At 44.3% G+C, this 13,032-nt stretch overlaps 1 protein-coding gene across 1 annotated transcript in view; it reads right to left on the bottom strand.

Moving 5' to 3' along the window:
• RNF126 (ring finger protein 126) overlaps positions 1-13,032 on the bottom strand; it is a 110,083-nt gene that overhangs the window by 47,637 nt on the left and 49,414 nt on the right. The window contains exons 3-5 of the mRNA XM_073586289.1: positions 11,246-11,303; positions 10,885-11,123; positions 9,439-9,507 (exon numbers count right to left, since the gene is read on the bottom strand). Of these exons, the coding sequence (XP_073442390.1) occupies positions 9,439-9,507; positions 10,885-11,123; positions 11,246-11,303 (366 nt within the window). The remainder of the gene's footprint in view (positions 1-9,438; positions 9,508-10,884; positions 11,124-11,245; positions 11,304-13,032) is intronic.

Genomic DNA, 13,032 nt, shown 5'->3' with positions numbered 1-13,032 from the left:
AGTCTGCCACTAGTCATTGGCAAGGGAGAAAGATTTTTCTTTGTTTTGAGAGAAGGATCTCAATGACCTCTCCTGAGGGCCATCAGACCCGCGGGAACAGGCTGCACCGGCGGCTGACAGGAAAGGTTTTCTAGCCCAAACTGCTTGACCAGCTTACAGAAAAACAGACCAACGATGCCATGTTGACGGGGTGGGTCCATGAACCGGAAAGACTTGTCCTGGTGCCTGAATTTTGGAGGACATAAGGGAAAACAAACAGTCCTGTATCCAGAAGACCCCGGACTCATGCCCGCTCGATGCGAAAAGCTGCCTGAGGGCCCTGATATAGGCACCGTCTATATTGGTGGTACCAGAGAATAACGCCAAGAATCATTGAGCGGGAAATGTCAGACCTACATCCCACAGATCCGAACTTCTATAGGAGGATCCTTACATTGCTGCTTGGACCTATAGTAAGGAAAAGGCTAGGGACGCTGTTGGGCGCAGTCCGCTTTCCTATTGTCTGAACCCTAATGCCCTACTGATGGTTATGGTATGGCTTATAGCGCAGCTAGCCATATTCAAAGAGGGAAGATCGCTGTTCCGAGGTCTACAGGACGGAGCCACAGATACTCCGTCTGACTGACCGAGGGCTGTTAATTGATGATCTATCAGGATAAAAAGGGATCTAGATGCCAGTCGAGGTGTTGGCGGGCTACGAGGGGAGGTTCAGCTCATGGGGGAGGCCTCACTTCCAGAGGCCTTTCACAGTGAGTTATGTGACCCATCTTATCCTGAGCCAGTTGACTATAACACGAATCTCCGGATGAATGATAAACGCCCTTTCAGGGCATAATAGGATGCTGAGTGATCCGGTACAGGACCGGAGTCCTTGTCAACCACCAGTGTCTGGTTGACTTCCTTAGGAAACAAATTCGGTATCTTCCGGAACTCTGATCCAGAGAAGGATCTGGTTTATACCCAACATAAGCAGCAAACCTGTGGAGCGAGAGAATAAACTCACTGGAGCGAAAGACCACTTGAATGATCGGGTAACTACTACGAATCCGATATCTAGACGCTTGTACGTTTCTCGATAGCTTGCGGCCCCTGCCAGCCGACAGCTCCAGTGTAGGAAAGAATCCATCCTTGCCGATCTTGGGAACGCTAGGATCCACAGAGGCGTCAAAGAAGTGTTCAATATCTTTGGCCAGAGAAACCATGGAATACGATAGTGACGAAGCCCACTTAGGGGGCTAGGTATGTTGGACTCAGTGGTGGCTGAGTCACAGGGCTCATGAGAGGCTTGAACCGAGGGCTTTAACTTAAGTAATATTTGCCATAAACCAGTAACTTAACCACTGAGCCAACAGCTCTACTGCTTAGAGGAACGCTGCATGCCATTCCTGTGCAGTGTATCATACCATTTCTAGTGAATGTGCTGCCGAGGCAAGCACTCTATCCCAGAGGCCACTATCCATTCTGAATGCTTTAGGAATAGGCATGTATGGGTCAGTAGCAGATCCCATGCAGAGAAGGACAAATATATTTAGATATATATATGGCGCCGTCCAGGTTTTACCCCAGCGCAGAAGCTCCGTGAAAAATAGGTTCTCTGCTGAGTAAGTACAGTAGGGGTGGAGGGCCCTTAACTGCGTTGGGGATTGTGCAGAATTAATAATTCTGCGCCCGGTGGCAACACAGACTGGCCAGTCACAATAGCCCGCGATCAGGTGCAGCTGCACTCTGACTGGTCAGCGGAACAGTCACTGGATAGGGGAAGGGCAGGAAGGAAGTAAGGAAGGACAGCCATCTTTGCTATGGGGAAAAAAGGCAGAGATACTGCAGAGACAGACTATTACCTAGGTCCTCTGCGCTGTACTGGATCTGCAGTTTTATGGAGACGACCGTAGCCGCGGCAGGGGAAGAGGACCACAGTCAGGACGGCGGCTGGAGACGGTCGCAGCCAGCAGTGAGGACAACAGCAGAGGCAGCCAAGCTGAGAAGGTGGGGGGAGCTTGAGAGGCAGGCACGCAGTAATAAAGCCTTGAGGAGTAGGCCGGGTGTCTATCCCCCCGGGTCCCGGTTTCCAGGGAAGGAGCTGCATCCAGAGTCCCTTGACAAGTTCTGAGGCAGCGAGAGTCTCCAGAAATACGGCCTCCAAGAGCTTGATGAGCACTTCTCGCTACAAACGAGAAGCGCCGAATACGAGGTGTGGACTGGCGACGCATGGGGGCAGATCTTGTGAGGATGCAGCCTATAGAGTAAAATAGCCGCCGAGAGCTTGATGGGCGCTTCTTGTTACAAACGAGAGGCGCGTACATGGGTGGAGCTGGAGGGGGAAGCGGAGCTTTCCGGGATGCAGCCTACGCTGTTGAAAAGCCTGGGGCTAAATTTTCGGCTTAGGCCGGCGCGCACCCAGAGGTCTGATGAAATAAATTTTTGCCGCGGAGCCTCTATAATCTTCTCCGGTCCCCGCTGGTAGTGCAGCCTACCGAACGCCGCTACCAGGCCCTCCTGCCACAAAATAACCCCCGAATCTTACAGGATCCTGCAGGTGTTATTGGAACCGGGGTATCAGGTCCTATGGAATTTCAGAGCCTGGAGTTGTCGGTGGGGGGAGAGGCATGGGTTTCGGACTCGTTACACAGTCGCCAGTTGCCGAGGTGATCTGCAGCATTGCTTGGATGGTGCAGGGCACTCTATCCACGATTCCTTTGACAGGGAGGTGGAGAGGAACCGTCTGCCTCCTTGCATCATCCGCTTTTAACAGTGGTGATGCAGTAGGGGCTGCTCGGACGCCATAGATTGGGTCTCTGGGGTCAATCCTTTAGGATGGGAAAAGGCAGGTTGTCCACAATAGGCCTGGCTACAGCGGGGGAAATATGAAGGCGACACTCCATGAGTTTGTCCGTATATTGGTGCCCTTCGAAGGACCCGTCGCCCTAGAATCAGCTCAGGCATCCCACGTTGCAGGAAAGGATACGTGGAGGAACTCTTGCATGTGCTCGTCTGTTGCTGTTGTGGGTTTTGGGGAAATCGGAGCCTTGAAAGGTTCCGTTGCCCCTGTTATCAATGTGAAAAAATAAAAAATGAAAAAGTAAAATAACAGACCAGTGTGCCTCCTATGGACACTAAGCAAGAACTGGTTCACTGGGAGCCAGCAGGAGGGTGTATACTGCAGAGGAGGAGCTAACTCTTTTTTGTCTCAACTTAGTGTCAGCCTCCTAGTGACAGCAGCATAACACCCATGGTCTGTGTCCCCCAATGAGGCGAAGGAGAAATTATTATTTAAAAAAAGTGTTAACATTTTAATATACAGTGGGGGAAATAAGTATTTGTTCCCTTGCTGATTTTGTAATTTTGCTCACTGACAAAGAAAAGGACAACCTATAATTTTTTAAGGGTAGGTTAATTTTATCATTGAGACATAGAATATCAAAAATAAAATCCAGAAAAATCACATGGCATAAATATATATTTTTTTAATTTTGCAGTGAGAAATATTTGATCCCCTACTAACCATTAAGAAGTCTGCCTCATACAGACCAGTTAGACACTCCTAATCAACTTGTTACCTGCATTAAAGATAGCCATCTATAAACAGAAAGATAGTGAGGAAACACTTAGCTATCCTAAACGAATTCAAGTCTCCAGGTCCAGATTAATTACACCAAAGAGTACTGAAAGAGATAGCAGAAGAACTTTTTTAACCACTTTACATAATCTTTGAATATTCTAGGAGAACAGGAGAAGTCCCAGAAGACTGGAGAAGAGCAAATGTTCTTCCCATCTTCAAAAAGGGGAAGGTAGACCCAGCAAACTATAGGCCGGCGAGTCTGACATCTATACCAGGAAAGATCTTTGAACAAATTATTAAACATGTATGTAAGTACTTGCATAAGAATGGAGTGATTAACCAGAGTCAGCATGGGTATGTAACTAATACGTTATATCAAACTAAATTAATTTCCTTCTATGACAGAATCACTGACTGGGTGGATCAGGGAAATGCTGTAGATCTAGTATATCTTGACTTCAGCAAAGCAATTGACGAAGTATGTCACACAATCCTTATTGAAAAAATGACTAAGTATGTAAACTGTTTGGTGAATTCATAACTGGCTTAGTGATCGGACCCAAAGGTTGGTTGTAAGAGGCTGCACATCCAGTTGGAAGAATGTCTCCATTGGGGTACCACAGGGCTCTGTCCTGGGCCCTGTATTGTTCAACATCTTTATCAACGATTTACATGAAGGAATTGAGGGTAAACTGATTAAATTTGCTGATGACACAAAGCTAGAAGGGATAGCTAATACTAGAGAAGAGAGGGAGGATTAAAAAAAGAAACTGGAGCAGAGGGCAGCAACTAACAGAATGGTTTTTAACAGGGAAAAATGCAAAGTACTACATCTGGGCAATAAAAATGAAAAGACATACAGATTGGGCAGAATAGGGTTAAGCAACAGCTCATGTAAAAGACTTGGGTATACTAGTAGATCACAGACTGAACATGAGCCAACTGTGTGATACAGCAGCAAAAAAGGCAAATACAATTCTAGGATGTATTAACAGAAGCATACAGTTTAGATCACGTGAAGTCATTATTAACCTCTACTCCTCTTTGGTCAGACCTCATCTGGAATACTGTGTCCAGTTTTAGGCACCACATTTTAAAAAAAGACATCAACAAACTGGAACAAGTTCAGAGAATTGTGACCGGTCTGCAAACCCTGTCTTATGAGGAAAGGTTGCAGGATTTGGGAATGCTTAGCTGGCAAAAGAGAAGACAGAGGAGACTTAATAGCAGTCTACAAATATCTCAAGGGCTGTCACATTGTAGAAGGATCATCTTTATTCTCATTTGCATAAGGAAAGACTAGAAGCAATGGGATGAAACTGAATGGGAGGAGACACAGATTAGATATTAGAAAAAACTTTGACAGTTAGGGTGATCAATGAGTGGAACAGGCTTCTACGAGAGGTAGCGAGTTATCCTTCAATAGAAGTCGTCAAACAGAGGCTGGACAGACATCTGTCTGGGATGATTTAGTGAATCTTTCTTTGAGCAGGGGGTTGGACCAGATGGCCCAGGAGATCCCTTCCAACTCTACCATTCTAGGATTCTATGACTCAGACTATCCTCTACAACATGGGCAAGACCAAAAGGCTTTATAAGGATGTCAGTAAAAGATAATAGACCTGCACAAAGCTGGAATGGGCTACAAAACCGTAAGAAAGACGCTGGGTGAGAAGGAGACAACTTTGGTGCAATAGTAAGAAACTGGAAGTAATAAAAAATGACTGTCAATCGCCATTGATCTGGGGCACCATGCAAAATCTCACCTCGTGGGATATCCTTGATCATGAGAAAGGAGAGAAATCAGTCTAAAACTATACGGGGAGAACTTGTTAATGATCTCAAGGCAGCTGGGACCACAGTCACCAAGAAAACCAAATGGTAACACATTACACCGTAAAGGTTTAAAATCCTGCAGTGCCCAAAAAGGCACATGTGCAGGCCCATTTGAAGTTTGCCAATGAACACCTGGATGGTTCTGTGAGTGATTGGGAGAAGGTGCTGTGGGGTCAAATGAGACCAAAATTGAGCTCCTTGACATTAACTCAACTCACGGAGTTTGGAGGAAGAGAAATGCTGTCTATGACCCAAAGAACACTGTCCCCACTGTCAAGCAAGGAGGTGGAAACATTATGTTTTCTAAGTGTTTCTCTGCTAAGGGCACAGGACTACTTCACCACATCAACAGGAAAATGGATGGCGCTGTACAGTCATGGCCAAAAGTTTTGAGAATGACACAAATATTATATTTTCACATGATCTGCTGGCCTCTGGTTTTTATGTGTGTTTCTCAGATGTTTTTATCACATACAGAAATATAATTGCAATCATATTATGAGTAACAAAAGGTTATATTGACAGTTAGAATGAGTTAATGCAGCAAGTCAATATTTGCAGTGTTGACCCTTCTTCAGGACCTCAGCAATTCTCCCTGGCATGCTCTCAATCAACTTCTGGATCAAATCCTGAGTGATAGCAGTCCATTCTTGCAAAATCAATGCTTTTATATTGTCTGAATTTGAAGGTTTTTGTTTGTCCACCCGTCTCTTGATTGACCACAAGTTCTCAATGGGATTAAGATCTGGGGAGTTTCCAGGCCATGGTCCCCAAATCTCTATGTTTTGCTCCCTGAGCCATTTAGTTATCACCTTTGCTTTATGGCAAGGTGCTCCATCATGTTGAAAAAGGCATTGTTGATCGCCAAACTGCTCTTGGACGGTTGGGAGAAGTTGCTCTTGGAGGACATTCTGGTACCATTCTTTATTCATGGCTGTGTTTTTAGGCAAGACTGAGAGAGAGACCATTCCCTTGGCTGAGAAGCCACCCCACACATGAATGGTTTCAGGATACTTGACAGTTGGCATGAGACAAGACTGGTGGTAGCGCTCACCTGGTCTTCTCCGAATAAGCCGTTTTCCAGATGTCCCAAACAATCGAAAAGGAGATTCATCAGAGAAAATGTCTTTACCTCAGTCCTCAGCAGTCCACTCGCAGAATATCAGTCTGTCCATGATGTTTTTTCTGGAGAGAAGTGGCTTCTTTGCTGCCCTCCTTGAGACCAGGCCTTGCTCCAAGAGTCTCCGCCTCACAGTGCGTGCAGATGCACTCACACCTGCCTGCTGCCATTCCTGAGCAAGCTCTGCACTGCTGGTGCCCAATCCCGCAGCTGAAACACTTTTAAGAGACGGTCCTGGCGCTTGCTGGTCTTTCTTGGGCGCCCTGGAGCCTTTTTGGCAACAAGGGAACCTCTCTCCTTGAAGTTCTTGATGATGCGATAGATTGTTGACTGAGGTGCAATCTTTCTAGCTGCGATACTCTTCCCTGTTAGGCCATTTTTGTGCAGTGCAATGATGACTGCACGTGTTTCTTTAGAGATAACCATGGTTAACAGAAGAGAAACAATGATGCCAAGCACCAGCCTCCTTTTAAAGTGTCCAGTGGTGTCATTCTTACTTAATCATGACAGATTGATCTCCAGCCCTGTCCTCATCAACACCCACACCTGTGTTAATGGAGCAATCACTGAAACGATGTTAGCTGGTCCTTTTAAGGCAAGGCTGCAATGATGTTGAAATGTGTTTTGGGGGATAAAGTTCATTTTCTAGGCAAATATTGACTTTGCAAGTAATTGCTGTTAAGCTGATCACTCTTTATAACATTCTGGAGTATATGCAAATTGCCATTAGAAAAAATGAAGCAGCAGACTTTGTAAAAATTAATATTTGTGCCATTCTCTAAACTTTTGGCCATGACTGTAGGGTTCCTGGGCCGGGCTGGGGGGTGGTCCCTCTGTATACCACGCAGAGACGTACAGACACAAGCTGGAGGCAAATTTCGGGTGCAACAGGTCCAAGTTTATTCTCTCTCTCGCCGTCCGCCAGATGGCCTCACAGCACACCGCATTTCTCTTCACAGCTCTCCGGTTATAGAACACATTGCGACACCGTACTTTCTCCGGGGACGTATATGTACGCAACTTCTCCCCCTTTACACTGCGACGCTTCTGACAGCTCCGTCACTGTGGCCGCCGTAGGCCTGTGCACCAACAGTAATTTTACTGGTCAAACGTTGTTCCAAATACGGTGTCCTACACCCGGAGCCTCGTCTATACTGCGGTACTTTATGTCAGGACCACCCCCCTGACTTACTTTCTCCTCAGTCACCCTGGTTGGGTTTTCCTCACAGTGCAGCAACTGTCACAGTCTCTTCGTCACTTGAGCTCCCCCTGGGGACTGGAACTTTCTGGAACCCTCCTGTCAAATTTATAACTTTCCCGATTCCCTATAACTCCGCCCCCCATGACCAATGTTTTTTTAGCCCTAAGCTGATGTCAAGTCTTATGCTCACAATCCTCCCTGCCCTCTAATGTCAGTTCAAGGTACTGCACGTCACCTACACTTTCCTAGCTGTTTTTCCTTTTTCAATTTGACCAGTCAGTCCGTCCGTCAGGTCACCTTCCCTACAGAGCCATGTACCAGAAAACCCTGAGTGACAACCTCCTTCCCAGGACACTAAAAATGGGTTGTGGCTGGGTCAAACAGCAAGACAATGACCCAAACATACAGGCAAGGCAACAAAGGAGTGGCTCAAAAAGAAGCACATGAAGGTCATGGAGTGGCGTAGCCAGTCTCCAGACCTTAATCTGATATAAAACTTATGGAGGGAGAGGAAATACCAAGTTGCCAAGTGACAGCCTCAAAATCTTAATGATTAAGGATAGTTTCACACTAGCGTTTATTCGACGCAGCGCACGGCGCCGCTAAGCCCCGCCCCCTGCCCGCCCCATCCGGTCATCACCGCCTACTATCGCACATGGACGCATGCGATTTGCGCACCCTATCTTTAGCATAGGGTGCGCAGATCATGCGCTGGCCGTGCGCTAGTAGGATTTTGGCGTGCGCTGCGCACTTTTGAAGGTGCGCCATAATGCAACATGCTGCGTTCGGTGCGCATAGGCGCACCTTCAAAAGTGCGCAGCGCACGCCAAAATCCTACTAGCGCACGGCCAGCGCATGATCTGCGCACCCTATGCTAAAGATAGGGTGCGCAGATCGCATGCGTCCATGTGCGATAGTAGGCGGCAACGACCGGATGGGGCGGGCAGGGGGCGGGGCTTAGCGGCGCCGTGCCGAATAAACGCTAGTGTGAAACTAGCCTTAGAGATGATCTGGAAAGAGGAGTGGACCAAAATTCCTCCTGACATATGTGCAAACATCATCAACTACAAAAAAACATCTGACTGCTGTGCTTGCCAACAAGGGTTTTGCCACCAAGTATTAAGTCTCGTTTGCCAGAGGGATCAAATACTTATTTCTTACTGCAAATAAATATATTTAATTTAAACAATGTGATTTTCTGGATTTTATTTTTGATAATTCTATCTCAATGTTAAAGTTAACCTACCCTTAAAATTATAGACTTCTCATGTTTTGTCAGTGGGCAAACTCACAAAGTCAGAAAGGGATCAAATACTTCCCCCCACTGTATCCTACAAGACATTGATGGTACGTTTCCTAAAAGGTCAGTGTTTTGTGACTATATTCACACATCTGCTTGATTTTTTCCTCCTATGAGAAATGCATTGTTCATGGAGCTCTTAAGTACAAAGTCTGTTTTGTGTGCATCATCCATTACATAAGGATCTCTATAAATTGCAAAGGCAGTTTGACCCACAAAACGAACAAGAATTGTATATGGTTTGAAATTCAGAAACTTTTTTTTTTTTTTTTAAAATAGATGTGTATGGCTAGCTAAAAAAACCTCTAGGGGTCCATATACTCTCCCCCCTCCCCAAAAGAAATTAATAGACAGCACAGATTTATTACATGGACACATGATTGCAGTCTAAGCGAAAATGACAGTCGAGAGGACAAACTAACCATGGTCCAAGTCCTAAGTTTGGCATTGCAGTAGGCGCGATTATCCCATTTACCAGCTGCTGAATGATCCTACCAATGAGAACAAACAATATATTAAACCAACATAAAAGAAAACAAATCTTTCATCTTTCATGTCCAAAAAAACGTAGAATGACACCGAGGCATTCTGTAACTTCTGAGACGAATGTAAGCCTCCAAGCATGACTTAAGCCAACAAATACATATTCTCAAGTTTTCACAGCAAATTATTTTGACAGCAGTGTTGCAAGACATAGGACTAAAATATGCGCCTCAGTCCTCAACTTTACGGAATTTTTTTTTTTTTTTTTTAAATTGAAGTTCTGCTATTATTGGACACCATGTGCATTGTGTAAAGCATAATCAGAATATAGAGCGCACTGCAGATTCATCTGTACTAGTTAATATATCTTAGTTACATGGGTTATCAAATTTTAGCCCACAAGGACCCTTGGGCTCACAGCTATAATCTCCTGGTTTATATGGAAAAGAGAAAATTATTGGCAGCCTACTATTCTCGACATATCCTGCACATGCTCAGTACAATGTACAAGACAATTTCTTTTCAGTTTGGTTGGGGACAATTAATTGTATTCAAGCTGAATAATGAATTCAAATTGGCTCCAAAAAATATATAGTGTCAACAGCTTAAACATATCCAAATATGTGTAAAGTTGTCCGTGGACATAAAATAGTTTAGACACAGGTTAGTACTGTCTAGAATATGGAATCTGTCAGGGATAATATCGTAGAGTTCTCCCACTGGATTGCAATGAGTGAAATCTTTAGTCGAAATCTACAAAAATGGAAAAATTAAATTTTCAGTTTCACAGTATGTCCCATCTATTATGTTCATTTGCCAAAAGCTGAGTAGATTATCAGCTGCCAGTTACTTTAGTTGCTTTATTTAGGTCAACAACACAATCTCATGTAAATTTCACCTGTATGACTATTCCTTAAGGGCCCTTTACACATAGCGATATCGCTGAAGCGTCACCGATTTTGTGACGCAGCAGCGATATCACTAGCAATATCGCTACATGTGGCACTCCCCTCCAACCGGCCTCCCCACTGGCTATCGCTGATCGCGTGAGATCGGCCTTGTCCATTTCTCGTCGGCTTCCTGCTGGCGCCGACGAGCGAGCCATGGACGCAGGCGGAAGATGGTCACACTCGACGTGTCTGACAGGTGAGTAACGACCGCCGAGCATCGCTGCGTCGCTAGTGAGATCTGCCTGTTTAGCAGCTCACTAGCGACCATTTAGCGATGCACCAGCGATCCTGACCGGGTCATATCGTGGTCGGGATCGCTGGTGCATCGCTAAATGTAACGGGGCCTTTACATCTAAAGTTTTTTCAATTAAAATTATGGTGCTATACAACATACTACCTCATCCCCATACCAAACACTGTTCAGCTCCTCCTCACCCCTCTAATGTAGGCACACTCTCATGCCTCCCTGCAGATCGTCTTGTGCTTAGCCTGGCACGAGGTTGCCTTGCACTATATCTATGCCTTGACTGTTGCTCTCTCCTGCTTTCCCCTTCACGGTTCTCTTCTCCCGATCCACTTGTGCCAAAGAGGGGAAACTCTAGGCCTTCATTAAAAATTCCAAAAGTGACTTGTCCATAGCCAGAAGGCAAGGAAAACTGCGTCTGTTCAAGGCCCTTTGGGGAAGAAAAAACAAAGTTCAAAAGCTTGAGTGTTAATAGAAAAAAGCACAAAAAAAAAAAAAAAAAATTGAGAGACTGGTACGGGTCAAGACAACAAGCTTACCAAAGTTTCTTACCTCAAAAGGGTGCCTGTTTTGATCTGTTCCAGAAGTATTGCCACTATTTTCTGTGCTCCTACAAGAAACATGAGACCGTGAAAAACACAAAGTAGGAAAGTAAGTTTTCACAGAATTGGTTTTTCAAGGCCTACACACACACGTTGAGATTTATCAAAACCAATGCGCATGAGTTAACTGGAAGAGTAGCATTTGGCAAGGAGAGAGGGATGTGAAGTCATAAATTTTACCAGCTTGCTGCCATTTCCCATAAAGGTTATCCGTCAGCAAGATGTGCATATTAATAGTTTGTGCAGTAACATGTAGATCTATCAAAAATATGTCCAGCAATACGTTTATATGGCCGGTCAGTACCTCCATTACTGAGAAATTAACATTTGAACTGATATGGAAATAGATATGGTAGATCTGAAGCCTCTGTCACTCCAGCTCTTGTCCCTGCCTCCTCCTTCACTGATGGCTCCTACTGCTGTCAGTTAAGTAAGGGAATTTTTATTTTTAAACTGGTTGGCTTATCACATTGTTTTGAGATGTATGCATTACATGGATTTATTCCAGTGATCTAGGCACCCACCACTTGGGAGCTATATACCCTTAAATCATCAAGCCTATATACCAGTACCTATTTCCACAGTCCACCCCACTCCTTTTTTTATGCCATTCCACATTTGTGGATATATATTTATATATTGTGTGATATGCGCCTCCTATTAGCCACTATTTCAATTCCACTGCATAGGTCTTGATCCGCTTTATCATATTAAAATTTATATGTAATACATGTGTTTGACCAAATAGCTTTTTTTTTCCCTTTTCTTGCTTTCATATATTAGTTTGTGTACTAGTCAGTAATTGTATGTAAGCAAACTGTATACAAGTCAGTAATTTTATGTATGAATACATATGAAAAACCATGCTGCCGAGTGTGTAAGAATCTGTAGTGTCGGAGTGCATTTTTACATGGGAAAAAGCGTTCCCAAGTGTGCGGAAGTTTTCCCTTTATGTATGTGTGAAAGTTTATGTATTTGCATATGTTTCTCTGCAATTTTATATTTCTGAATATGGTTCATTCACTGGTGGTACACATCAGCAGTGAACAGATCGTGCACATAAATATACACTGCATACAAAAATACCATCAATTTTAAAAAACGTATACCGTACATAAACCTGCAGGAATCCACCTTCATGACAGCGCACACAGATACACTAAGACGGAAGCAGAGAAGGCACCTACACAAGAGGCACGCTTTTGCTCATGTAAATATACACACAGACACATATATACATACAGTACTTTGCAGCGCAAGAATGCATTTCAAAATACAAGTGTTAATACAGAAGATTTTTAACAATTAACAAAAAAGGTAAGTGAAAGAACAAAAAAGGAAAGTGAATGAACAAGGAGTCCTGAAGTGGTGATATGGTCCATACAAGGTTCTTAAAAAAAAAAAAATTGAGTCTATGAATCACCTGAAGAGACAGAAGGAAGTGCACAAGCCTGTATCCAAAGAAAATCTGTGGTTGGTCCCAAATTGTTTGTAAACACTTCCCTTCAGAACTCCTAAAATACTAAGTACAAGTGAACGGAGAAGAATTTATGCTGTTTTGAAATCAAGGTGTGGTCATATCAAATAATGATTTCATTTAGTTTACTCTTTTGTTCATTCACTTTCCATTTCATTAAAGGAAGTCTGTCACCAGGTTTTTACTACCTAATCTCACCTAAGAGCAGCATGATGTAGAGATAGAGACCCTGATTCCAGCAGCATCACTTACTGGGCTGC

The sequence above is a fragment of the Dendrobates tinctorius genome, unplaced genomic scaffold, assembly GCF_039654945.1.
Source record: "Dendrobates tinctorius isolate UK_male_01 unplaced genomic scaffold, ASM3965494v1 ptg000092l, whole genome shotgun sequence".
NCBI classification, from domain to species: domain Eukaryota; kingdom Metazoa; phylum Chordata; class Amphibia; order Anura; family Dendrobatidae; genus Dendrobates; species Dendrobates tinctorius.
The sequence above is the reverse complement of the archived record's forward strand: the minus strand, read 5'-3'. Positions and strand labels throughout refer to the sequence as shown.